Source organism: Schizophyllum commune, assembly GCF_000143185.2.
Source record: "Schizophyllum commune H4-8 unplaced genomic scaffold SCHCOscaffold_8, whole genome shotgun sequence".
Lineage (NCBI taxonomy): Eukaryota > Fungi > Basidiomycota > Agaricomycetes > Agaricales > Schizophyllaceae > Schizophyllum > Schizophyllum commune.
Genome location: NW_026089545.1, coordinates 1,850,540 through 1,875,241, shown reverse-complemented (window position 1 = coordinate 1,875,241; position 24,702 = coordinate 1,850,540). Strand labels below are relative to the sequence as shown.

The 24,702-nt window shown below is 58.3% G+C and overlaps 12 protein-coding genes across 12 annotated transcripts; 5 read left to right on the top strand and 7 right to left on the bottom strand.

Moving 5' to 3' along the window:
- Window positions 1–107: 107 nt before the first annotated feature.
- Window positions 108–1,512, top strand: SCHCODRAFT_02547695 (uncharacterized protein; the record flags this gene model as incomplete). Its single annotated transcript, XM_003029990.2, has 5 exons — window positions 108–317; window positions 435–586; window positions 781–897; window positions 991–1,210; window positions 1,295–1,512. The coding sequence occupies 5 exons, from the start codon at window positions 108–110 to the stop codon at window positions 1,424–1,426; spliced, it is 831 nt and encodes a 276-aa protein (XP_003030036.1). The 3' UTR covers window positions 1,427–1,512.
- A 464-nt stretch (window positions 1,513–1,976) lies between these two features.
- Window positions 1,977–3,691, bottom strand: SCHCODRAFT_02509139 (glycoside hydrolase family 13 protein; the record flags this gene model as incomplete). Its single annotated transcript, XM_003030399.2, has 6 exons — window positions 1,977–2,410; window positions 2,459–2,699; window positions 2,754–3,002; window positions 3,064–3,305; window positions 3,356–3,419; window positions 3,470–3,691. 6 exons carry the CDS (start codon window positions 3,689–3,691, stop codon window positions 1,977–1,979), a joined length of 1,452 nt encoding a protein of 483 aa, XP_003030445.1.
- Window positions 3,692–4,161: 470 nt separating this feature from the next.
- SCHCODRAFT_02632493 (uncharacterized protein) lies at window positions 4,162–5,326 on the bottom strand. The gene is made up of 4 exons (XM_003030400.2): window positions 5,208–5,326; window positions 5,052–5,157; window positions 4,931–5,003; window positions 4,162–4,879 (listed from the first exon to the last, which is right to left on the bottom strand). The coding sequence occupies exons 1-4, from the start codon at window positions 5,312–5,314 to the stop codon at window positions 4,497–4,499; spliced, it is 669 nt and encodes a 222-aa protein (XP_003030446.1). The 5' UTR covers window positions 5,315–5,326; the 3' UTR covers window positions 4,162–4,496.
- A 149-nt stretch (window positions 5,327–5,475) lies between these two features.
- On the top strand, window positions 5,476–7,088 carry SCHCODRAFT_02632487 (uncharacterized protein). Its single transcript, XM_050345714.1, has 3 exons — window positions 5,476–5,693; window positions 5,741–5,941; window positions 5,993–7,088. Exons 1-3 carry the CDS (start codon window positions 5,484–5,486, stop codon window positions 6,620–6,622), a joined length of 1,041 nt encoding a protein of 346 aa, XP_050199331.1. The 5' UTR covers window positions 5,476–5,483; the 3' UTR covers window positions 6,623–7,088.
- Window positions 7,089–9,068: 1,980 nt separating this feature from the next.
- SCHCODRAFT_02632485 (uncharacterized protein) lies at window positions 9,069–9,406 on the bottom strand. The gene has a single exon (XM_050345713.1). The coding sequence runs from the start codon at window positions 9,384–9,386 to the stop codon at window positions 9,225–9,227; it is 162 nt and encodes a 53-aa protein (XP_050199330.1). The 5' UTR covers window positions 9,387–9,406; the 3' UTR covers window positions 9,069–9,224.
- Window positions 9,407–10,945: 1,539 nt separating this feature from the next.
- SCHCODRAFT_02508352 (uncharacterized protein) lies at window positions 10,946–12,574 on the top strand (the record flags this gene model as incomplete). The annotated part of the gene is made up of 4 exons (XM_003029992.2): window positions 10,946–11,901; window positions 11,965–12,076; window positions 12,141–12,223; window positions 12,439–12,574. 4 exons carry the CDS (start codon window positions 10,946–10,948, stop codon window positions 12,572–12,574), a joined length of 1,287 nt encoding a protein of 428 aa, XP_003030038.1.
- Window positions 12,575–12,912: 338 nt separating this feature from the next.
- On the bottom strand, window positions 12,913–15,052 carry SCHCODRAFT_01156481 (aldehyde dehydrogenase). The gene is made up of 7 exons (XM_003030401.2): window positions 14,809–15,052; window positions 14,442–14,760; window positions 14,246–14,386; window positions 14,040–14,183; window positions 13,829–13,992; window positions 13,210–13,776; window positions 12,913–13,158 (listed from the first exon to the last, which is right to left on the bottom strand). Exons 1-7 carry the CDS (start codon window positions 14,922–14,924, stop codon window positions 13,110–13,112), a joined length of 1,500 nt encoding a protein of 499 aa, XP_003030447.1. The 5' UTR covers window positions 14,925–15,052; the 3' UTR covers window positions 12,913–13,109.
- A 1,094-nt stretch (window positions 15,053–16,146) lies between these two features.
- SCHCODRAFT_02669792 (uncharacterized protein) lies at window positions 16,147–16,530 on the bottom strand (the record flags this gene model as incomplete). The annotated part of the gene is made up of 1 exon (XM_003030402.2): window positions 16,147–16,530. The coding sequence occupies one exon, from the start codon at window positions 16,528–16,530 to the stop codon at window positions 16,147–16,149; it is 384 nt and encodes a 127-aa protein (XP_003030448.1).
- Window positions 16,531–17,875: 1,345 nt separating this feature from the next.
- On the bottom strand, window positions 17,876–19,012 carry SCHCODRAFT_02690575 (NAD(P)-binding protein; the record flags this gene model as incomplete). Its single annotated transcript, XM_003030403.2, has 4 exons — window positions 18,900–19,012; window positions 18,571–18,849; window positions 18,155–18,516; window positions 17,876–18,092 (listed from the first exon to the last, which is right to left on the bottom strand). Exons 1-4 carry the CDS (start codon window positions 18,996–18,998, stop codon window positions 17,876–17,878), a joined length of 957 nt encoding a protein of 318 aa, XP_003030449.2. The 5' UTR covers window positions 18,999–19,012.
- A 268-nt stretch (window positions 19,013–19,280) lies between these two features.
- Window positions 19,281–20,119, top strand: SCHCODRAFT_02349942 (uncharacterized protein). The gene is made up of 3 exons (XM_050342448.1): window positions 19,281–19,648; window positions 19,705–19,818; window positions 19,875–20,119. The coding sequence occupies exons 1-3, from the start codon at window positions 19,486–19,488 to the stop codon at window positions 20,006–20,008; spliced, it is 411 nt and encodes a 136-aa protein (XP_050199329.1). The 5' UTR covers window positions 19,281–19,485; the 3' UTR covers window positions 20,009–20,119.
- Window positions 19,751–22,717, bottom strand: SCHCODRAFT_02584029 (uncharacterized protein). Its single transcript, XM_050343943.1, has 6 exons — window positions 22,668–22,717; window positions 22,503–22,623; window positions 22,314–22,453; window positions 22,147–22,262; window positions 21,573–22,093; window positions 19,751–21,524 (listed from the first exon to the last, which is right to left on the bottom strand). The coding sequence occupies exons 1-6, from the start codon at window positions 22,668–22,670 to the stop codon at window positions 20,230–20,232; spliced, it is 2,196 nt and encodes a 731-aa protein (XP_050199328.1). The 5' UTR covers window positions 22,671–22,717; the 3' UTR covers window positions 19,751–20,229.
- A 360-nt stretch (window positions 22,718–23,077) lies between these two features.
- SCHCODRAFT_02507970 (uncharacterized protein) lies at window positions 23,078–24,686 on the top strand (the record flags this gene model as incomplete). Its single annotated transcript, XM_003029993.2, has 3 exons — window positions 23,078–23,236; window positions 23,287–23,622; window positions 23,673–24,686. 3 exons carry the CDS (start codon window positions 23,078–23,080, stop codon window positions 24,684–24,686), a joined length of 1,509 nt encoding a protein of 502 aa, XP_003030039.1.
- Window positions 24,687–24,702: the final 16 nt, after the last annotated feature.

The following is a 24,702-nucleotide window of genomic DNA, read 5'->3' as shown; positions in this document are numbered from 1 at the left end:
GCCCCCATCGCCACGGACTTCGCCATCCCCTGTACACGTCCATTTCTCCGTAGTCTACACCAACCACCACCATCGGCCTGTGTCCCATCTGACGCCAGCGGCTCGCCATGGCTCCGCTCTCCCCCCTCGCCCTCCTCCTCGCCTCAGGCCTGGCCTACCATGGACACCGCAAGAAGTCCTTATCCCCCTCCGGATCCGTGACTGCCTTTGTCGTGGGCTACCTCATGCTGTCCAGCACAATCTGGGCGTTCGGCGTGTCACTGATCGCATTCTACCTCATCGGGAGCCGGGCGACGAAGTGTAAGTGGGATGTAGTGGTTTTTGTGTAGTCCTGCGATTACTGATGTCCAATCTCTCCTTGAACCTCCCTCTGCACTCATTCCCTTCGTTCTACACCTTCCCTACATATCTGTCCAGTCGGCAAAGCCACGAAGCGCCGCCTCGAATCCGCCTACCACGAATATGGCTACCGCACCGGCTGGCAAGTCATCTCCAACTCCTTCTCAGCATTGGTAGCTTGCGTCCTCTGGAACGCGATATACGCTCCCGACAGCCTCCCCGGCTGGGTCTTCGGTTCGCTCCTAAGGTCCCCCGAATTCACCACGCACCCTGCTTTGGTGCACGCCCCGCTGTACACCTCCCCCGCGCACCCGGAACCTAGGTGGTGCCCGGCGACGCCGTATCCTGCGCCTACCGGGTAGGTTTCTGTCACTTTCCTCTCATTCGTACTGCCAGATGCTGATTACGCCTTAGCCCCACGATATTGGTGTACCCGCGAAGCTTCCCGCCTACTCTCTCGCGCCCCCTCCTACTTCTTGCCCTTGGGCACTTTGCATGCTGCCTCGGCGACACGCTAGCCTCTGAGCTTGGTATCCTGGCGAAGGGGAAGCCCAGGCTGTTGATTGGGCTGAAGGCTAACCTGCCTGAGACTACAGGGATCAGCTCTTCTTCATCCTCTCCCTCCGCGTCTTCCGCCAGCGCTCGATCAAGCTTCCTCTCCCGCATCTCTTTCCTCACCCCGGTTCCCCCGGGCACAAACGGCGCTCTCTCCTTCCCGGGCACCTCAGCCTCCCTCGCCGGCGGGGCCATCATGGGCCTCGTTATGGGCGCAGTGTTGATTCTGGAGAACGCCGTCTGCCGCCGGGATGCGCTCGGTGTGGTGGTGGAACTGATCACGATTGGAGGACTGTGCGGGTTCGGAGGAAGCCTCGTAAGCCGCGCGCATAACCCCCAGTGAAGCGTCGCTAATGAACCTTTTCCTTTTCCTTCAACCTTTTATTCCTTTCCCTCTCAGCTTGACTCCGTCCTCGGGGCAACGCTGCAAGAGACGCACTACGATGCGGATAGGAAGGTGGTGATCAGCGATGGGGAGGGGCAGGCGGAGGTAAGTGGTCGAACAGTGAACTCGTTGGGAAGAAGGGGCTAACACTCATACCAGCCAACCTCCGCCACCCATCTCCTCGGCCTCCCACTCCTGTCGAACAATCAGGTGAATGTGGTCAGCAGCGTCTTGACGGCGAGCCTGGCGGCGTATCTGGCCTCGTGAAGTAGTGAGGGAAGTTTGTTAAAGAGGGATGAGGTGGTGTAAGAGGGTTGCATCCACCGATGAATCTGCTGGTCATGTACTTAGGAATGTGAACAATTTCTGCCTGTGCTTGGGTTGTCTTCGAGCATAACTGCACAACTTTGGACGATTCTCATCGAAGTCAGACACCAGGATCGAATGCAAGTAATCCAATGTAGTGTATTCAGCCGACGATATATCACGCGCGTCGAAGGACCCAGAATTGTGTACTAGTGACGAAACAGCGTCAGATACCGTAGCAGTAGGCGTATGTGTAAGTCCATTGTATGCAGATAGATGGTCAACGAACGTATTGAACGTTTCAGAAGTCTCTCGCAGGCAGTAAGAGGAAGGGCATCATCCAATGAAGATTTGATGCCTCGAGAAAACCGTTACAGGCCTCGAAGACGCCTCACAGGCCGCACGAGCCCGAGCCCGAGAGCTTCGACTTCGGATAGAGCGCAACCGGCAGACCGCCCTTGATCGTCACCTGCGCATTGCCATTGCCGTCCGCCGTAAACTCCTGGCAGCCGAGCGCGTCGTACACGGTCTCGCCTGAGCCCCAGCCGCCAACGGTCACGGAGCTGTCCGACCCGGAGCCCGTGTTCGCGAGCAGCACGCGCAGGCCGCTCTTCTCGATCTGGAGCACGTTGTTCGAGAGCGCGGTGTACTGCGCCTTCGCGCTCGCGAAGCCACCGTCCTGGACGAGGAAGTTGCGGAGCGTGTTGAGCTGGCCGAAGTAGGAGTAGAGCTTGTCGGAGCCGGTGGCGTAGCCGCTGGTCCAGAGGGCCTCGCGGTTGTTGGGGTCGGAGGCGCCGGTGAAGACTTGCTCCTGGCCGTAGTAGACTAGGGCATCGTGAGTACAAGGCAGTGTCAAAGAAGACGAAGGTTTACCAGTCGGGACACCGCCAGAGAAGACGTTCATGGCGGCGAAGGTCTTGAGGCGAGCCATGTCGGAAGTGACAGCACCCATGCGCGCGTTGTCGTGGTTCTCCATGAAGTTCGTGAGGACCGTGACGTCCTTGCACGTCGACGCGAGCGAGTTCATCGTGTTAGCGAGGTTGGAGATGGAGCCGTCCGACGACTTGAACGCGCTGACCGCGATGGGCTGCATAACGTAGTTGTGCACCGAGTCCTACGCAAGTCGCGTCAGCAAAGGAGGCCAGCAGCCGATACATTGGTAACTGACCATGTATTCCTGGTAAGGGCAGAGCTCGTTGACACCGTTGAACCAGGCCTCGCCCGTGCAGTAGACGCCCGCCGAGCCGCAGAAGCCAGGCCAGAAGTCCTTGCGAATCGACTTCGCTGCATCAAGGCGAAGACCGTCGATGTTGTACGTGCTGACAAGGTTCTTGACGTAGTCGTTAAGCTTGCCGACAACCTCGTCGTTCTCCGTGTTCACGTCCGGAAGCGGCACGGTGCTGTCGCCCATCCAGCACTAAATATACCATCCGCTGTCAGTCTTCGGCCATCACCCGCCTACGCGACAATTTACGCACCTGTTCGGCCATGTTCTGGTCCGCCCAATTGGTGATGTAGCACTTCTGGTGGAAGTACTGCTCGCCGTTGAGCGGGGAGAACGTATCCCAGGGGATGTTCTCGCCGAAGCTGGCAAAGTGGTTGACGACGACGTCGACCATGAGGTACATGCCACGGTCGTGCACCGCCTGGGACAACGCCTTCAGGTCGTCCTCACTTCCGAAGTGCGGGTTGAGGTCGGTGTAGCTGGTCGGCCAGTAGCCTACAAAGCGCGTCGATCACTGAGCACACTGTCAAGGAGGATTGACGTACCATGGTAGCCCTGCCCATAGGCGGTGTTGTTGTCCAGCGAACGACCAACGGGGCTGATCCAAATCTGGCGAGCGGGCTCAGTACGCCGCTCGGGACGGAGAGCAGACTACTCACGGCGGTGAAGCCCATGTCCTGGATGTAGTCGAGCTTGTTCACCAGGCCCTTCCAGCTGCCTCCGCAGAACTCCTTGAGGTTGCAGTTGCCGCTCGAACTGTCTTCTTTGGCGAAGCGGTCGACAATGACCTGGTAGATCGACCGGGTGCGCCACTCGTCGGCGCTGGCGGCGAGCGTGGCGCCGGCGAGTGAGAGTGTCGGAAGGAGGGACTTGACGAGCATAGTAGCGGGGCTTCGAGTGCGGTAGAGTGTAGTGGTGCTGGTTGGGCTATAAGTAGGCGGACGGAATTAGGACGCGTCTAGGCGAAGGGATAGTAGCGAGAGGTCTAGAGAGCGAGGGAAGTTGTACGTGGCTAGAGTGCGAGAGAGGATCGTGAGGGTTGAGGACAAGATGGAAATGCGACGACACAGCCTTTTGTAACGGACCCCGTTTTGATGCACGCGCAGCACGCGTCCGTCTCGGCGGCAACCTGGACTGCATAATTGAAGCCGCACGTGGTCGTAATTGAGAACAATGACATCCCCGCATTCAGTAACTTGCGTTTGCCTCCGCACTGGATCGGCCTCCTGTCTTCTCTTACCCCGTCCTTTCCAAGACGTGTACAGACGTGTACGAGGCACTCACCTCGGGACCACAGGGCACGCTTAGCCGCGACAGCCTTCTGCAGGGCCACGCATCCTTCCATCCAGCCTTCCACCACAAGAGATTGGTTGATATGCTCTCAACGCAGGGCGCGAATCGTAGTCCAGGCTATCCTATACGTGAAGTTATCTCTCATGTGCCTTTCATATCCATAGCAGACGCCACGAGTGCGGCAGCGTCCCAAGGTCGACACTGCCGATTCGGCCCAGGGCTTGAGGTGAAGTCGTCACTCGACCAGTATGGCCACTCTTCCATCGTCAAGGATCCAGCTTGAGAGTGCTATAGTAGACATTCTCGCATGGTGCTAAGCACGACGATAGTGCCTCCAGCGCGATGACTGCCGTGCGCTGAGCTATCGGGGTCAAGAAGCCGGCGGTAGGGCAGTCAACGCCGCTTCTTGTTTTTCTGAGCGCGCTTGCCTCCCGCCAGCTCCGCCTTCTCCGTATGCCTCTTGCGCTGCTTGGCCGTCTGGGCCTTGCGCGCGGCATTCGTCTCGTACTTGATCTTCTTCGGCTTCATCGCTTTCTTAATTGCAGTTTTCTTCACGGCTGGCTTCAATTTGGCGGGTAGCTTTGACGTAGAGGCCGCGGCAGGTGCTTGTCGCTCGCGAGCTTCGTCGGGTGCGCCGTGGATGAGCGTGTCGGGGTCAAAGTCCTCGACGACAGTGACAGTCGCTAGTGTCTCCTCGTCCTCGAACTCTTCTCTTTGCTTGCCCTTTGCGCGTCCTGACGGTCCGAGGGTAGGCAGCTCATCAGCATCTTCGCCATCTGTCATATGCAGGTCAGTGGCGTCGCCGAGTACGGTACGTACATACGCACTTATCAAGGCTCCGTATGCGGCCTCAACGTTCGCCGCATTTTCGGCGGCTTGCTCCCTGAGAATTTGCCGTTGCTGATTGCGCGTCAGCGTGCAGCGATGATGGAGGCGGCCTCATCGCACCTCGCGTCGCGCTTCCAATCGCGCCTGCTTCTCCTTCTCCATCGCCTTCTTGCGCGCTGCATCTGTCCTTACCACTTTTCGCTTGTGGAAGCCGGTTAGGAACTCCCTAGCAGCTGTCAGCGATGGCGGCGCCGCCGCGGAAAGCGCGGGACGTACCTGCGTGCGGCATCATCGAAAAGTATCTCCTTGACCTGATTCTTCTTGGCGCGCCGTTTGGCTGCAACGGCCTGGTGAGCGCGGGTGAGATGGTCGAGGTTGGACATGGTGGCGGGAGGGGAGCAGACAGGCGGGGCCCGATCACGACGATCACTCCCCTGGTCGTCACGATCACATGTGCATTTACGCCGAATGGAGAAAACGAGCCGAGAGGGGCTGTATATAGGGGCATGCATGTCGACCGCGCCCGCTTGCTCCTTCTTGCCTCCCGCCGTCATGCCCGCCGCGACAGACGCTTTGCTCGGGGCGCCCCCGCACCGGCTGCAGACCGGTCTCGAGCTTCCCCACTTCGTCAGCCCATGGCACGCCCATCTGGTCACCCAGAACCCGTATCCACCACCGCCACCTCCCCCGCCTGTCGCCCACAAGGTGTGGCTCATCGATTGCAGGACCTGCGGGACGTTCCTTACCAATCGCGGCATGAAGGTGCGCCTGCCGCTCACTTCCCGCTGCTCGCGCTTACATCGCCTTAGGCGGTCCTACTCCTCCGACCGAACGTATCGCTATACTCCTCCGACGCCCTTCCTGTCAACTGCTCTGCGACCTCCACGCCTAGCACTACCCGTCCCCCAACAAATACACGCGCTCAGCAGCAGCGGACATGCGAGTGTCTTACCCAGAGCCTCTGCTGTCACGGCTGCGGCAATACGGTCGGCTACATGATCGTCATTCCCGTAGGTCTTGAATCGCGCATGTCTGGCCTCCATTATTGACAGCGATCACAGTGTAGCCGGTGTACATCCTCTATTACCGCCAATAACCGCGCGACAAACGGCCATCGTTTTGTGTTCCACTCGATGGAAGTTGTCGGCTCGGAGCGTCACTACGTCCAAGGCGAACCCGGCGTCGTTCCATACGATCCGATCCCCGTCCATCTTACGATGCCCGTTCATCCCTTCATACCTCAGCCAGTCAGCGTTGCCATCGCCCAACGTAACCAAATGCCCGGCAACCATCCGTTCCCACCGCGTCCCTACGTGATCCCTGCCGAATCATTACCTACGCCGCCGCTCGAGACAGAGGACGATTTCTCGCCGCCATCGTCAGCCTCACAGTCCCCGGTACACCACTCTCCAACCGAGCCGTTGCACGATTCTTCAAGTCTACGCTCTCCGCCACCACCTGCTCCGGACACGCCGCCGCCGCTTGTCGACGCATATACCCTAGAACCCTTCGTCGAACATAAGGAGCTGCCACCTCGTCGTCAGCTGAAGCCAGGTGACATCGTCCACTGGCATCACCTCGCGCGACACGGTGAAATCCCGGCGGTCATGGACGATGAGCGAGCGCGTCGCTCAGACTCTGCTTCGGACGCCGAGGACCAGGTGTTCGGAATGGTTGTCTGCGGACGCTGAGACTTACCACACGCCTTCCCTACCACACGACACGACCTCATATGACCTCTACGCTATTTCTCGATCCCTGCTGCCCGCGTCATCGCTTGTCTTCCACCATTGTCACGAACCCCTCTTTTACTGTGTTCATTCCATGGCTCACACATGCATCAATTTATTGGTATTGCTATCTCAGGGCCTTGCTAGCATTGTACATATATTACTACCCCCCACTGTCTTCTCCATCGCCGTCTCTGTTGTCCTCTTGTCTTCTTCACGGCTGCCACTCCAATGCTCGCCTCTGATTCTGGGCATCGGCCATGGAATATGTGCACCACAACATATTGTTATATAATGCATTCTACGGTTGATACCCACCACCCGCCCATACTTCCGACGATCGTACACACGTTCAGATATGGCACATACCCCCATTGTATCCTTCTACATCACTGGCAATTGTACGCGTCTTCTGCCCAGAAATCAGCCAGTATCGGTTTGATGGCGGTTATCCTTTTTCCAATTACCGCGCCGGTAGATCTCCTCCTTCGATCTCGATCTCCCCCCTCGCCGCTGTCACTGTCACCCTTCCTAAAATCTGTTTTCCCATTCGAAACCAAAAAGAAAAACTATTTTTGGGTCTCTTTTTGCGCTACTTGCCATTGGGTCGCCCGGGCCTCTTCCTCAGCCTCTTCCTCAACCAGCTCCAGGAGGTACAGCTGCAAAACCTACCAACAGCAACGTAGCCAGCATGCAGCCCTCAGTGACCTGCAGTCAGACGGATGTGGAACCCCTAGTACTGCTGCCATAGACACCCTCACCAGATTGCCCGCATCCGCCTCCCGTGAGATCTCGTGCGCAGCAGGCAAAGCGCGCGCCGTCCGCTACGTGCTCGTCTCGCGCATTTCGCGTGTCTCGCGGGTTCTCGCGCATCTCGCACATCTCGCGCCCTTTGCGCGCATTGCACTTCCCGCATTCATCTCGCTGTTTAGCGCGCCAGGAAGGGTATCCAGATCGCAAGTCTGTGGTAAGTGCTGCCGCTTAGTGCTTGAATGAGGCTCTCGCCTGCATCAGAGGCCCTCTGCGACCGACAGGGAACGGAAGACCTCATCTCGGCCGAAGGAGATGAGCAGACACGCCTCCGACTCGAGAGCGCTAAGGTCGTTGGTACCTGAGACGCGTACAAGTGGTGTGCGAGGGAAGCCCCCTTTTCCAGTACTAACCTGCCTCCCAGGAGCATTCACATCGCCGCGATCAGCCAGAGCTTGAGTGCTCACACACGGAAAGACGGCACGAGAGTCGCACTCGTACGGATCGCCACCACAGCTCGCGCGACAAGGAGTCTTCGCGCCACCGACACCGCGAGGGGCACCATCGCTCGCAGGCCGAGAACGAGCAGCACCAGCGACGGCACGAAGGGGACGGACGGGGGAGGGCTTGTTTGAGCCCTCTCAGCACAAGCTCAAAGCGTACAACAATAAGTGCGGGCTACTAGCGCCCGCCTCACCCCCGGCCGTGGGGGCGAGCGAGGGTGAGGGAGGGGCGCGGTCGCCCCTTCGGTGAGCCCTCTTCTAGCGCGTCGTAGCTCTTCTCTTTGAGAAGTGCGCATATATACGAGACGAAGTCGCGCGTGCGCGCGTGCGCGCGCGCGCGTTTGCGCCCTCCCCCTCGCCGTGTGCACCCTACGATCCCACCCTTTTCCTTCCCTCCACCTTCCCTTTGCCCAAGCCTTTTTCGCCACAAACCATTCCATAGCGACAAGTCGCAACGACAACGAGGACCCGACAAATCACACGAAGGAGATGACGGAAAGGCTTCCCCCCTTTCCCCCGCCCCTTGCGCCCCCTCTCCCTCCCTCCAACCTCATCGACGATGCTAGACGTACCGCGCGCTAACGCATTTCAAAGCAGCTGCTTACAACGACGGTAACAACACGAAGAACCCCGCGAAGGCAACGGAAAGCCCACCTCACCCACCCTCCGTTGTGCCTCCCACCCCCGTCCTCTCGTGCGTGTCTTCTCTCTGAGTGCGCTACGAATGGATGAGCGATGTGGTAAGCTACCTGCGTTGGGCCGCCCTCCCTCTTGGGTGAAGGGAAGGCGAGGAGGGGGAGGCAGGGGGGAGGGGGAAGAGGGAGAGGTAGCGATAGGTGGGGCGGACGATGCTGTTGGGCGACGGCACACAACGGACGACGTGTGGTGATGGGGGAGGGCAGTTGAAGGGGGAGAGAAAGAAGGGTGGGGCAAAAGGGGAGGGGGCGAGCGAAGGGGAGGGGCACTCCCCGAGCTGCTTGTTCGTAGTCGTAGCCATCGCCGTAGTGAGCTCGTGATCAGTATAGATAGATAGATTGGATTGAGATTTGTTAGCTGAATCTTGCGTGAGAGGGAGGGGGGTGGTGCGGTGTGTTCAAGGAGGTGGGGCAGGAGGGGGAAGGGGGATCGCAGCGGCTCGCACATTGATTCTGACTGTCGCAAAAATGAAAGGCTTCGTTAGATGCATAGCTAGAGAGGTGTACAGAACAATGGTAAGTAGCTACCCTTCCCCCTTGCTCGAGAGATACAAGGGAAAAGGGTACGAAGTTGTACTTAGTCGAGTGAATCAGCCCCTTCTCGAGTTCCTTATTCTAGAGCTCATCAGGGCTTGCACTGATCTCCTCCGAGGCTTCATGATCGGAGCCCTCTCCAACGGGGGCGTGAATCGTCAGCAGGCACGCACAAACCCCACAGCCCCCTACCACCGTCATGGACGTGCTGGGCACATATTCCTTGAATGAACTCAGGACCATATGTATCACTGAGATACGAGTATATGGTATCTCAAGTCATATGCAGACTGTGGGAAGGTGTATAACCCTCTAACATCTGTGTATGAGCATTTGTACACCTTCAGAGGGGACGCGAACATTGCGTAAATTGCGTGGAAGGCGCGGACGGCGCGGAGGGCGCGAGACGCGCGAGACGCGCGAGAGAGACGCAAGACGCGGGAGAGAGACGCGCGAGAGAGGCGCGCGAGAGTCGAGACGTGCGAGATGCGCGAGATGCGCGAGACGGGCGCAATGGCGCGAGGACTACGAGTAGCACGGATGACACGGGGGGCGCGATGAGCGCGAGACACGTACAGGGTGTGAATGGCCGGTCTCGCGTGCAAAGATCGTACAAGCTTGGATGGCAGGTGGTGTGTGCGGCTGGAAGTTACTGACGCTTGATGGAGGAAGGCTCGGGGAAAGCCGATACGGCAGACCTAGATAGGGGCGCGCTACTGCACGACTAGCAATGGCACGGAAAGCCTTCGAAGGCGCGAGGCATGTACTTGTGCGCATCATGCGGTGGAAGAAGCTTGTTTTGAAGCAAAAGCAGAGTCCGCATAGATTGTAAAATGCACGCCAGTGGCGGGGAGCGCGAACAGCGCGACGTGAGCAACATGAGCGATAATGACAACGTGGACGGACTACTACATACGTCACTGCATTCAGCGCTCCGGTTCTGGGTTTTGTTTATACCCCACGGAATTGAATTTCCGTGTGGAGGTTTCCATCATTTTGTAAAACACACGGTGCTAGGCGTGACATTGGAAACGGATATGTCAGCGATCGAGATACCGTGGCAGTGTGACAGGGGTAACCGCCGCGGTATCACACCGATATCATAGGTGTTCTCCTTCTGCCCTGGGTTCGGCAGCCGCGCTCGGGGTAACGAGGAGGTCAGACAAGCTGCCAGCGAGGGCTTCGCGTGAGTAGCGCTCTCAGGCAGGAGATCAACGGCATGGGAAGGCGGGTCGCCTCGGCTGCCTTAGCGTAAGTCGACGTATATGTCTGCCTGGGAGCGCGCCGCAAGGGACCTACGAATGTTCCTCAATTTTCATCCGAAGATAATGTAACCCTTTCAGTGCTCGAGCGGTTGTAACCGTCAAGTAGGCCGCTCGCTTGTCTCGTCAAAGCTGGTCTTCGCATTCAAGTTGGCCAAAAAGGCACGTGGTTTTTGGATCCGCCGCTTCGGCAGTGTCCGACCGGGAACTCCCACGGTTCGTCCACTGGCGTCACCGCACCACGCCTTGACCTTCTTCACCACATCTCCAGCTCGCTGCTCGCAAACCCCGATACTGATCCTTGCAAATGCATTCAAATGCTCGCGTCATGGTTAGATGGCCTTGGAGATGGCCCCCAGGCAGAATATCGAGGGATTGTCCGTCCTGACGCGCAGGGCGCTTTCCGTTGCCCAGAGGCACCCGGCCTCCACAATCGCGCCAATCCCTGGAAATACTGCAGCCGCGTCATGGCTATGTCATTCTGTTACAGGCTGCTCGTGCTGTATAAAGCCAGCAAGGACCTAGCGCCAAAATGGAAAGATGTACGACCCATACGCCAATCCCAACGTCCACAACTCTGTCGGTATTCCCTCGCAATCCAAAGCGACGGGCTCATCTCCTGCCATGTGGAGTAACGAGCAAGGCGAGTCATTCGTGGATGAGAGTTTTCTGCACTCGGTAGCCTACTGGGACGCGGACGTCGAACTTGGCAAAATGGCCGCTGCGGCGGTAGCCACCCTCCCCACTCCGGCGGCGAGCGTCTCGCCACCCGGCGCTTCGGAAGAGATCCCCCGGATTCCTTCACCCAGGCCAGTCATCAGCATGTCCACTGCCTTCACTAGCAGTGCGTGTCATGGCGGCGTCCCTCCGGATACCGTCCTTTCGTCCACAGATGGCATCTACTTCTATGTGTCCCGGTCCATCCTAACGCACGCGTCATCCAATAACTTTGGAGGACTCTTACCTGCGAAGGGCGTCTCCCCGGATGGTCTCCCTTTCGCGCAGACCCCCGATCCGGCAGACGTGCTCAACGTGATCCTGCACGCTGTGCACGACATGCCGCCCGCGCGGTACACACCAACTCTAGCCACCCTCGTCGCTGCGCTCGAGCGACTGCCGGCCTACGGACTGAGCCCGGCGCGGTACGCTACTCCGCCGCGCGCACTGTATAGCGCGCTACTGGCGCAGGCGCCCCTTGCGCCCCTCGCCGTGTACACTGCGGCGGCGCGCAGCGAGCTGCACGACCTCGCGGTGGCGGTCTCGCCCCATCTGCTGTCGCTGCCGCTACATCGTGTGACAGACGAGCAGGCGATAGCGATGGGGCCGGTATACCTCAGGCGGCTCTTCATGTTGCATAGGAACCGTATCGAGGCGTTGAAGGAGATCCTGGCGCCGGCGCCGTACCCGCACCCGGAGACGCCCAGTTGCAGTTTCGCGGACCAGAGGAAAGTAGCACGGGCTTGCCGCGGCGTATTTTGTTACAGAAGGCCGTCCAGGTGCGTTGCGGAATATTCAGGTCAAGGCTTGTCGCTGATGTATCCGCTAGACATGTACCCCAGCATGATGGAGTCCACCGTGAACTCGCTCCTCACGGAGATCGCTTGCGAGGACTGCAAGCAGATGCTCGAGAGACGCTTGCAGAAGGCGGTCGTCGACTGGACGATGACACCGGTGAGCATTCTTTCCCCGCCAGCCTGCCAGTCCCGTACTTACCTTTGTCCAGCGCTCGATATAGCGCGCCTCGCGCCTCGCTGAACCCCGACAACTACACCTCAAGCTTGGTCCCCCAGTCGCGGCGACCAAGTTGATCTGCGGCTGGTGCGTGACCCACTCAAATCATCTCCGAGACAACCAGAGGGCAGAGTGCATTTCAGGGTGTATACCTACATTGTCCTTTCCACCGAAGCATCACTCCGCGCTGGGCGTCAGCCACCCAGCGGTGCCAAGGTACGTATCGACTGACCTATCTACGCTGTGTGAGTGTCGGTATATCACTGACCTGCCCGGACTATACCCATTGCCTTGCTATTTAGCGCATCAGCGCACATCTGTATCTCTTCCTCCCTTGGTTTCGACGCGCAAGAATGCTTCGACACACAAGGGTTCAACGTTCAAGCCTTCAACATCGTCACCGACAACATGGATCTTCCGGGCGTCTTGCAAGGATAATAAATTCGCGGTACTCGGACTAGGTAGTACTTGGTATTGAACGAAGTACTATAGGGGAATCTGTCTTTGATACACAACGCTAATGATATTTGATTTTGTGTTCGTGTAGACGCGTGCAGGCGTAAGTACTTGGTGGTCCCTGATCAAAGCAGCAATATAAGTAGAACCGTCGCGTTCAGGTCTCTTGCGAGCAAACGTAGCAGGACTGCGGTTGTCATCTACTATTTCTCTTCGTCTGTCGATGTGTCCGGAGCTTCTGGCCTTTAGGGATCGCTGATCACCTCGCTGCTGCTCACCGGAGCCTCAATGCGCCTCCTCTCTTCAGCTTCGCCATCGGCGCACGCCGCCTAACGCAACGATTTCATTGGTATGTCGTACTTCCATGTTTCGATAGACTGGATCTTACCACAGCCAAGTACGCGAAGCTCTGAATGCAGCAGCTTGTCGCTCGACTAAGGTCTCAAGAGCTGGCGATAGTTAGATACAACAGTGATACATTCTGGCCATATAGAAGGTCTCCACAGAGACTTTTACCCTACATGCGGTGGCGCAAGTTGACGTGAACCGCTTTTATGTCGGTGTAGCTGGAAAGGATTGTGTCAGTCACATCACCAGAAGCAAGTCAGGACACTCACTTGTCCAGCGCGTATTCTCCCAGCTCACGGCCAATTCCTGACTGCTTGAAGCCGCCGAAGGGAACCTGCGCGTGCAATTGGTTCACGCAGTTGATCCACGTGGTACCAGCATGCAGCCGATGCGCCGTCTCAAGCGCAACAGTCACGTCCTGCGAGAACACCGCCGCCGCCAGCCCGTACACCGTGTCATTCGCCTGCCGCACTATATCGTCCTCGTCCGCGAACTTCACCACGACCGCGACCGGCCCGAAGATCTCCTCGCGCACGATCTTCATGTCCGGCGCGGTGTCGGTGAAGACGGTGGGCTCGATGAAGTAGCCTTCGGAGCCGACGCGCTTGCCGCCGGTGTAGAGCGTCGCGCCCTCCTGCTTGCCGGAGTCGATGAAGGACATGACGCGGTCGTACTGCTGCTGCGAGACCTGCGGGCCCTGGTCGATGCCGGTGCCGAAGGGGTCGCCGACCTTGATGGCGCGCGCGCGAGCGGCGAAAGCAGCGAGGAACTTGTCGTAGATTCCCGATTGCACGTAGATGCGGGAGCCGGCGGAGCATGCTTGGCCTTGATTCCAGCTGTGAAGCATGTCAGAAGTTTCGCTAGTCTTCCGAGCCTGCGAATGCGCACAAGATTCCATGGGCCGCCCAATTTACGGCCTGGTCCAAGTCGGCATCATTGAAGATGATGACAGGGCTCTTCCCGCCGAGCTCGAGAGTAACCTTTTTCAAGTTCGTTTTCGAGGCCGTCTCCATGATCTTGCGGCCGACGAGCGTGCTGCCGGTGAAAGCCACCTACTGGACGTCAGTCCGATTCGGGGCTCCTTCAGCACCGCACACACCTTGTGAATGTCCATATGGGAGCTGATGGCCTGCCCGACCGTGTGCCCGTACCCGACGAGAACGTTGACGACACCTGGAGGGAAACCCGCTTCGCGAATCAGCGAACACATGCGGAGCGCCGTCAGAGGGGTGAACTCCGAGGGCTGGAGGAGCCCAATGCGTGATCAGATCGATGACAAGCCAGGCGCAGAAGAGCCGAACGCACCTTCAAGACAACTGCGTTTCCCGTTGCGAGCGCTGGACCGAGCTTCCAGGCCATCATGAGGAGGGGGAAGTTCCAGGGGATGATCTGGCCGACGACGCCGATAGGCTCATGCCTCGTGTATGTGAGCTTCGACTCATCCGTCTGTGGGTCGCGAAAATATGAGTGTAACGTGCGAAGGACCAACCGATGTACGAACCTCGATAACTTTGCCCTGGATCTTATCCGCCCATCCTGCGTAGTACTTGATAGTCTGCGTTGCGAAGGCGACATCTACATTCTTCGCCCAGGTGAACGTCTTGCCGTTGTCGAGGGCTTCGAGCGCAGCTAGCTCATCCTTGTTCTCGTCCATGAGGTTGCCGAGCTTCCATAAGAGGTCGCCACGGCGCGTCCCAGAGGCCTTCAGCCCCCAGGAAGTTTTGAACGCTTGCTCCGCGACCTTGACGGCAGTGTCGACGTCGGCGGCGGTGGCCTCGGAGACCTTGGTTATGAGTTGGCCATTCGCCGGGTTGATGACACTACAGCTACTTAGAGAAGGGAGACGGTGAATGAGAAGACAGACGCACTCGATCGTAGCCTTGTCCTTCCCGTCCACGAACTCGCCGTTGAGAAAGACGCCTGTAGGGAAGCTGACCTTGCCCTTGAAGGACGGAGTGTTGAACTCGTAGGTGAAAGTCGTCATCGTGATTGGCGGCTAGAGGGGAGTAGAAAGGTGGCAAGCAGTGCAGCAGGTGCGCTTATATAGCAACCCGCACAGTACTCGTGGGCTCGCTCCCAAGCGATCATAGGAGCATCGACGATGGTTATGCGGGGAGACCAGATTGGAGGTGGATGGCGTATTCGTCATGGAGAGCTTCGTGAGATTGGGGTGCTGTCTGGATCGTGCCGACGTGCGGGGCTCGACTGATCCCAATGACGAGCGCTTGGTATCGTCCTCATTGGTGCGACGGTCGCTCAGTTGGAGAAAAAGGCTGCAGGTACACCGATCCTCGTTAACATCGCCTGTCATGTGCTTGACCGGGGCAAGAGCTATTCATCATTCTGTAGGCTGTAGTCGACGTCCTGTGAGCTAAGGACGATAATAGCGGTGTCTGTGAGAGCGCAGAAGCTTCGATATCAACTGATAATGGCGGGAGTGCCGCAAGGGCCGCCCACAGTACGGAGCAGCGGATGCGAGCAGCGGAGCGCCGTGCTCGATGCGGGATGCTGAAAAGGCCATTCTGTTTGGCAATGGCAGTACGAGCGCAGCTGCCTATCAAAGATTAAGCAGCGATCTTGATGCGCCGTCGACGACAAGTCCGAAGTCAACAAGTGTGACCACTTCGCGGTCACGCCGAATATGAACTTGGCACGTGCGCTTCGCGCTCCCATCGACTGACAGTGAAGGCTTCCCCGAAGGACGTCTAGACCTTCCGCCTGACTCTGTAGCTGGTCATAGCGTCCGCGAAGAAGACCGCATGATGGTCCTTCATGAGCTATATGCTGCGTATCCATGTGGAGCACCTCGAAAGCACGATGATGCTCGCAGTCGAACCGGTCTGAGGATATACATTAGCCAATCTGTGTACAGTAGCGAGAACCGATTCGTCCCGCTGGTATATGACAAGCAGGTAAGAAAGCTGTCCTGTCAGAGTAACCTGGTATATAGTGAAAGTACGTACACCGGAACATTACGAACATTGAATGATGTGATCCCGAAAAGAGGTAGATAATGATAGAGACCGAGACTCGCTTCCAAGAGCCAGTGCGTGTATGATGTGGCGAAGTTCCATCTATGTAAGCAACAAGACTGTTTTTCCGTCAGTACAGAACGAAGCCACGGACTCTGATCAAGGAAAAGGCGATTTACAGTCGGCTTGACTGCTTGTTGTATGGGTCCGCAAGACCTGCACAGCCCTCTCGCTTCATTGTTGACGATATTGACCCTCTTTAGTAGCCTGAACTCCATTGTAGGACGGGTTCTGCGCCGGGTCCGAAGGCGTTGTTGATTGCCATGTCGTTGAAGTGGGCATGGCTCCGGAGCTATACGTGGTTGGCGCCGCCATCGGTACCGCCATGTCCTCTGTCGTGCGCGGGATATCCGGGTAATGTCTGTACGGCCTCGTCGCCCGGTTGGGTACCATCCACTGCACATTCATTGGCCCCGAGCTGCCCTCGCCGACCTGCTGGTTCACGATGGGAGGGTTGAAGACGGCGGGCGGAGGTGGGCGCGCTGCGGCTTGCTCCTTCTCCTGCTGCTCGAGCGCTGCCACAACAGCCTCCCCATGCGTACGGCGGTGTCGGAGCATGTTCGATCGCGCGGCGAACTTTGCCTTGCATCCCAACGCGCCACAGGCGAAGGCTTGTGGTCGTTAACAGCGAAGGGCGAGAGGGGGGGATTGCGCACGTTTTTCGCCGGTGTGCGTGTTCATGTGCGTCTCAAGGGCGCTCGGCCTGTAGGTAAACATGAGGCCGATGACACAGCGGAGATCAGAAATAGGATGGGAGGGGGCGGCAACGATGAGGCGGATTGAAGAGGATGTATGGCGTGTGGGCCGAAGGTGCGGCGGCAATGCCAATAAGGGAGCACGGACAAACCTTGTAAAACGTTTCCCACATTCCCTGCATTGCCGGTCGTCCAGCCTGGATGAGGAGTCTTCCCCGGTTGTAGTCATTGGGGAGGTTGACAAAACCGCTGACTGATTCCCCTGCGTCCCAGGCCCTGCGCCGGCCGCGTCAGGCATTCCTTGCGCCTGCTGCGCTGCAAGAGGTTCTCCTCATCAGTCAGATCCTAGAGATGGGCAAAGGGCAGCCATACGCGGGTTAGACGTAGCGGTGTTGGGATCCTGCATGTTCATCCAGGACATCGCGGATTTTGATTTCTGAGAGGGGCGCAGGGTCGTTTGCCAGAGAGCACCGATCCGAGTCGACGCCAGAGATGGCCGTGAGGTTCAAGAGATAGACATAGAGTCGGAAGCAAGCACCAGAGAACGGGAGTCGCTGAGGATTTGCGCGAGTCCTATATACGTATAAAAGCGTGACAAGCCGCTACTAGTCAGCGCGTGCCGAGTGCCTGCCGGTCTTGCTTGTACTCGTGTGTATTCGCAACCCAACCACAAGCTGAGACCAGAGCTATGCCCAACAAAAGCGCGCAAATTGACGAGCATGACAATCACGTACCACCTCGCCGCCTTGCATCGCGATTGCGTGGCACAGGAAGACTCGGAGGCGAAGTCGGGACGCCGACCGCGCGAAAATTGCAAGCCTTGCATTCGAAGACGAGTAAGTGATATGCTTGATGAGGTGGACAGGCATTTGGAGCTGAAGAGCAAGGCCATAGGTCGCTCACAGGTCCAGCAGGGCATGCCTTCGCTTAGTGCAATGTCGCATCATCGTCGACCGAAGAAAACCGCAGATGATCGCCGGTTTTGCCAAAGTGCGTATAACGTGCTCAGTGCGAGCAACGCCAGCATGTGGCTTATGTCAGCAGAGGAGATCCGCGCGGCTGAAAGCACTCGGCGCAGAGCCTACCCTCCATACAGCGTATTCGTTTGGATCGGGGTACGACGGGCACAAGAGTTCGCAAGGTAGACATTCACTTCATTGACTCGAATGTCAGGTACGACGATGATCAATTCTGATATACGTGCTAGATTACTCAATAGTTCTCTCCAGCTGAGGCGGTATGTAGGGGTTGTCGTCGAGGCTATCCACATACTCAGCGAAGGTACGTGGTTTGATGTCTGGGTAGAGGTCCCTAAAGTCAATGGCGCCATTCGCTTTCGCATTCGCCACCGTGTTGTCGCCCCGGATGAACAGGCTGACCCAGTATTCATACACGTAGCGCATCATCATCTGCGAAGGACCGCCACTCTTCACGACCTGCAGTGTCTTCAAGATATCCTCACTGGGATGCTAGGGAACGGTCAACACCTGCCCCGATGGTTGACGTAGAGAATGGTGCGCACAGTTTTCTTCTGCTCGAGGATACCCTTTCCGTACTTCTTCACCGCGAGGTTCCACGCCTGGTTCTGCGTCACCTCGTCCTCCCAGACGAAGACCTTCTTGTTCAGCGTACGCTCGTCCTGTATGATGCGCGCCACGTAGTCGCCGATGTGGAATTCGTCGACGACCGCAAAGGGGACGTCGCCGCTTCCAATCAAGTTGCGCACCATATCCGCGGTGGTCGACTTTATGTGCGCCGGGAAGATGGCACTGATCTGCATCCACCAGCCGATCTCGATGTACGTGTGGCCGAGGCCGATGGACTCGATGTACTCGTGGATGGCGAGTTTCTGAGGCAGTGGTCAGTGGGCGAGCGGATCGGTGTGAGAGAAAGCGTCACTGACCCTGTCCTGAAGATTCATTACGCCCTTGGGGCAGCTGGGGCCAAAGTCGTTGGGTACGAAGCGCTTGATGCCGACGGCTTTGCCTGCGTCGGCGATCTTCTTCTGCGCATCCATGCAGTTGGGGAGGAGGGATGCGATGACGATGTCCGCGCCGGCCAGGATCTCCTCGAGCCGCTCCTGCGTGACGGACAGGAGGTCCGCCTTGTGGATAGCGACACCCTGGTCGGCAAATCTGGAGACGGCCGGCTTCGCGAGATCGCGAGCGACGATGGCGATGCGCTGTGAGGCCGTCGGCATGGTGTGCAAAAGGTATGGAGATGTGAACTCACGAATGCTTTGCTACGAAGCAGGCCTTCGACGATGCGCTGACCCGTCTCTCCGGTTGCGCCGAAGACGACAGCAAGAGGCTTAATCGGCGTTTGCGACATATTCAAGAGAGGATGTGAGTGTTCTGTGTTTTTAGACTCAACTGTGGGCATTCCTCTCCCTTTTATACTACCTTCGAAGATTATTCAGCAGTTCAACGCAGGACCATCTTTATCATTACTAACGAAGTACCTTCCAGGACGATGCAGTCGAGTTACAAAGCAGATACCAACTTGCTTCGGTTCTCTAGCCGGGAAAAATTCTTCAGTCTCGAGGGTCAGCGCTCAGCCCCAACCTCGGTTCCTGCGTTATGGATTGTGCTTGATCCCAACCGGAACGTCCCCGCGGACATCAAGCGTGCGTTCATGGCTCGGTTAAGAGGCTGCTGACGGTATCCTTTTAGACCTCAGTATCCTCGGAAAGACCGCGAAGTCTCAAGAGCGCCGTTGGACTCGATTACGGCCCCCTTGTCGTCCTTCAATCGACGATAGACGATCATACGGATATGTCCTGAATTGGTCGACTCGACTACGCGCCAAGCACCAATGTATGCTTCTCTGTAGCTTTTCCCTCCGATATGTAGATGTACCGAATACATTTCTCAGCTCTCTTCGCAGACTTTCTATCGCCCGGCTGAAGATTGCGAACAGGCTGAACACAGAACATCGGACCCTATTTTGCCATCTCCCTCGTCGCGACTGCAAATTTAATCGTAGGCTCCCCGTCGATGTGGGACACAAAGCTCGACGTTGACCGTTGAACATCTAGATGGCGCTTACTCTCCAAGATGCAGACTCACAGCGCTCAAGAGAAGATCGCTTAGAATGATTTCAATCGCAGACATCAACCGCAAATGTCGCAGTGGCCGACAGTGCCAGCGAAGTGAGCAGTTTGTGCGCGTAAGGAGAAAACATCCGACTAGACGCAAATCATCATAGCACACAGAACTATAGGCTCACACAGAGGCAGAGCAGCCCATGAACAACATCGTCATAACGGTAAACAAGATCGTGAAAGAGAATCGAAACCAGGGCGGGAGGTATCCAGCGGAAAGCAGTCGACAAACTCGTAGCGCTACAATACATAGAAACGCAAGAAGACCAGTAGATAACTCGGGTAGATCGTGAAAGGTAGACAGGTAGATCGTAGAAGGCAGACAGGTAGAACGTAGAAGGCAGACAGATAGATCGTGTAAAAGAGATGTAGAACAAAACAAGAGCCGAAGGTTCGGAGGAAGCACAGATTGTGGCACAAGGTGATAACTTGCTCGAGGTGAACAACCAAGGAAAGCGTCTACAAACCCAAAGCAGCGCCAATGGACCTCGCCGCGGACGCGCGAGACATAGGAACCGCAGATCCCATGCGCGAGGGCGCAGCAGAGCCCATCCTCGACGGAGCCGCGGAACCCATCCTCGACGGAGCGACAGACCCCATCCTCGACTCCGCCTCAAACTCCGCCTCCGACGGGGCGACAGACCCTTGCCGTCCAACCTGCATTTCCCACAACCGCTCCTTCGCCCGCACCTCGATATTCTCAAACGGCGCCGCCTGCTCGACCCGCACGCAGTCCCTCGTCGCCAGCACGAGCAGCTCGAAGAAGAACGCGGCCGCCGCGCGGCGCGACGCGCCCTGCGCCATGCGGTTGAAGCTCAGCACCTTGTCCTCGCCGGCGTGCGCGACGGGCACGGGCGCGTCAGACTCGGGCTCGCCCTCGGCGTCGGCGTCGCCCTCGGTCGGCCGCAGCTCGCGGCGGACGATGGAGAGGGCCTTGAGGGTGTTGCGGCTGTAGCCTTTGCTCTCGGTCGCCTCCTGCTGCGTCTGGCTCGCCGAGCGCGCATCAAAGGCGGCGATGGGGCATGAGGCATCCGCGAAGGTTTCGCCTTCTTCCTCGAAATTGAAGGCTGGGGTTGAGAATCGGCTGGACCGGTGCTCGGAGGGTGCAGCAGAGCGACGGTCAAGAGTCTCATGCGCCGTGGGGAGGTCAGGCACCTCGAGCTGGAAGTCGTCGAGGGGGAGGGATTGGTCGCCAAACTCAAAGGGCGCCGTGTCATCTCCTTGCGGAAGCCCGAAGCTAGGCGCAGCGCTTGCATCGCGACGACCTTGCTCAACTTCCTCATCCTCGTCAACGCGAGCGCGTTTGCTCGATGGGCGTCCCGTCTCCGCATCACGAGGGCGCTTCGCGCCAGACAGCGGCATAAGGAACATGTCCGCGAGAGCGGCTGGCAGGCCGGGCGGCGCACAGGAGAGGAAGGTGCCATCGGCGGTTGTCTTCGTCGGCATGAAGTGCGCCAAGGGGTCGTCATGCACCTCCTGCAGACGCATCATGAGGGTCGAGCGCGGGAGGAACTGTTGCTCGGTGAGGATGTCGCTGACATCGACGTCGGTGGGAGCACCGAGGCCGGCGTTGCGCCCACGACCACCCCGCGCGCCCGGGCCGCCTTCGAGTTCGGTAACAGAGTCGATGATCTGCTTCTTCTCACGGGGCTTGCGCTGCTTTTTCGCTACAGGGGTAGTCGGGTCCTCGGCGTTGTTGTCGCCGACTTCTGCCTGCGCAGGCGGAGTAGGGGGGACCTCGCTGAGAGGGGAAGCTATCGAAAGTCAGGACTGGCTGGGATAGTCGGAAAACCTTTACGTACAAGCTCGGGATGACTCTCGCGTCTGGCCAGGGGTCTTCTCGTGGTCATCGCTAGCAAGGGGAGGCTGGTCGTCGAAGCCAACACCGAGATCGCCAAGGTCGACTGCACCGAGTTCAGGCATGTCAATGTCCATGTCCATGTCCGCCACATATGGCTGCTCAGAGGGGTCGCGCGAGCGGCTGCGGTTGGACATGAGGTCGATATTGGGACCACCCGGACCGAAGCGCGAGTCCATGGACAGACGCGACGGCGCCATACTATCGCGACGGCCTACGCCGACGCTACCGTCCATGCTCATACTATCGTCTGCGTCGCGCCCTTGCTCGCCCCCGAACTCATCGCCCCAGTCGATGCCAAGGTCGACATCGAAGTCCTGAGAGCCGATACCGTCGGAGGGGCCGATGTCAAGGTTCATGGGGTCGCTGAAGTCAACGTATTGATCGGTACGAAGGGTAATATCATCGCGGCGCGCCTGGTGCTGGCCGGTAGCGACCAAGGGGTGAATTTCGAAGTCCTCATCCCTATACTGAGCGTTAGCGGGATGGAGCAATCAAAGGCGCGGGTGTGCTCGCACCAGTTGAAGTCGGGCAGGATCGCGTCGAGGTCTATACCGCCGCCTTGCAGCGTGATCGCGTTCTTGTTGACGGTGAGCTCGCCCTCGGTCATGTCGACAGCACCAGGGCGGAAAGCCTATGAAAGGAGGGTGAGGAGCAGATCGCGCATAGTCCAGGGGATGCGCACCATTTTGATCTTGAGCAAGGCTTCATTGCAGTCATCCAGCAAGTACTTGGCTTTCCGGCTGTATATACGAACAACGCCCAACAACAATTGGCCACTGAGACGCAGCGCCATGACCTCGATCTCTTGGGTCATGATGGCATCTACACTGAGATTAGCGGGGGAAGGGGTGATGGCGAGCGTGCCACGCACCAACAGATTCCCCTATATCTGTCTGAATTGTCTGGGCCTTTGAGAGCTTTCGCTCCATGTGTGCCGCGAGCCATACCCTGCCAAGGGGCCCGCGACGCGACAAGATTTCTTCAGAGTAAAACTAGAGGCGATTAGATGCGCAGACGGGCTGGGCGGGGGACTTACCATGGTGGGGGAGAAGCGCGTCGCGTTTCGCGCGTGACGGCGGAGGACAAGGTGACGGCCACCGTGTCCGGATCCGGCGATCAAAGCGAGCTGTTTGCCTGCGTCATCCGGGCCAAACACGGTCTCCGTCCCGAAAATTAGCGCCGTGCCCGCCGACGCGTGCCATGTTGTCCTCGACGCGTCTCTGCCTCAAGCGCGCGCGCCCACGCCTGGTGCTGCGCCGCTATGCCTCGGGCAGCACAGAGCCCGTCTCCGCGCTCAGGAGTCAGCCATGGCAGTTTGACGCAGAGGCGAATGCAGCGTCCAGGCCGGGACAGGTGGGAACTACCTCCCAGGCGCGGTACAACCTATCGCTCCAGGACCACCTCATCCGCAAAGATGCTGCTGGAGCGCTTGCGCTAGCCGCGGAGATGAAGCGCAATGGGATTCCCCCGGACCAGACGACCTACGACGCCCTTGCACGTACGCTCGCCTCCAAGGGACTGCACCGAGATGTCTGGGCATTGCTCGAGGACATGGAGGCACTCGACGTCAAACCTTCCCAAGCCCTACTCACGGAGATGGCCAAGGTGCGTTACACCCCACCCTCCTCGAATGCGTCGCTTATTCCCCCTCCTAGAACGCAAACACTTTATCCTCTGTTCAGTTTTGGGACATCTTGGACGTGATGAAGAAGCATGACATTCGACCCACCGCATCGACATGGACCAGTGTTGTCCAGCAGTTTGCACATGCAGGCAACGTTGAGCTCGCCCTCGAGTCCCTTTACAACGTCCGCAAGGATGGTCTCGAGCCCGAACTGCCCGCGGCCGAGGCCGTAATTGCACTCTTGAGCGACAAAGGCTTCATCAACCTAGCCATGGATGTCATTGAATGGTTTGAGGGCTTCGCAATCCGGCGTGTGGGTCCCGAGACATGGATGCGATGTCTAGAGGGCGCAGCCGCGGAATGTCGAGTGAGTGCTGACTTCAAACCCCCTTATTCGCATAATTGAATGCTGTTAAGATGGACGCAATCCTGAAGAGCTGGCAAAAGGCTGTCGTGGAATACAACCTCTCGCCCTCCGAGGGACTCTGCCTGGAGATCCTCACCGCAGCTGCCCGTCACGGACAGGCTGAGTTCGCCGTCTCACAGGTCCTCACGACCCTCGTTAATACCAACATTGCCCTTTCCACGAAACACATTGCTCCCGTCATCGAGGCCTATGCCGCAGCAGGCAACCTATCCGACGCCTTCACCTTCCTCCACAGCCTACCGAGCTTCAAAGTCGAGGCACCCGTCACCTCACTGGAGGCAATCGCTGCGTACTGTCTACCGGACATCGACGCTATCGACAACGCGTGGAAGATCGTCGACCAGCTCCACACTGAGACCAAGGTCACAACCGCTGCGCTCAACACCATCATCATCGCTGCCGCGAAGCACTCCGACCTCCAGCGCGCGCTCGGCGCCTACAAGAACTTCCCCACCTACAACATCCAGCCCAACACCGACACCTTCGACATCCTCCTCGATGCCTGCATCCCCACCGAACACCGCCAACTCGGTGACGCGCTCCTCGCCGACATGAAGACCGCGAACGTGCCCCTCGCGCGCGGCACGTACGAGCGCCTCGTGCGCCTGTGCCTCACGCAGCCCGAGTACGACGACGCGTTCTTCTACCTGAACGAGATGGAGGCCGCGGGGCACGTCCCGAGCCTGCAATTGTACTCAGCCATCGTGCGCCGGTGCGCGAGCGAGGGGGACACGCGGTACGAGGTCGCGCTGGGGGAGATGAAGGCGCGGAAGATGGCGGTGCCGAAGGAGCTGCTGGGCCAGGTGCGCGCGCTGACGCGGCAGGCGAGGAAGCTGCCGGAGGTCGAGGCGGCGGAGAAGGCACGGAAGGAGGGCGGGAAGCGGGCGTCTGAGAAAGAGATGAAAGTCAAGGAGGTGCGGCGACCGGAGGTGGATGAGGAGAGGTATGTGGAACCTTCGGGGGTCGAGGAGGATGAGACGATGGGTCGCTCTTCACGACGGTAGCACAGATGATGACCTG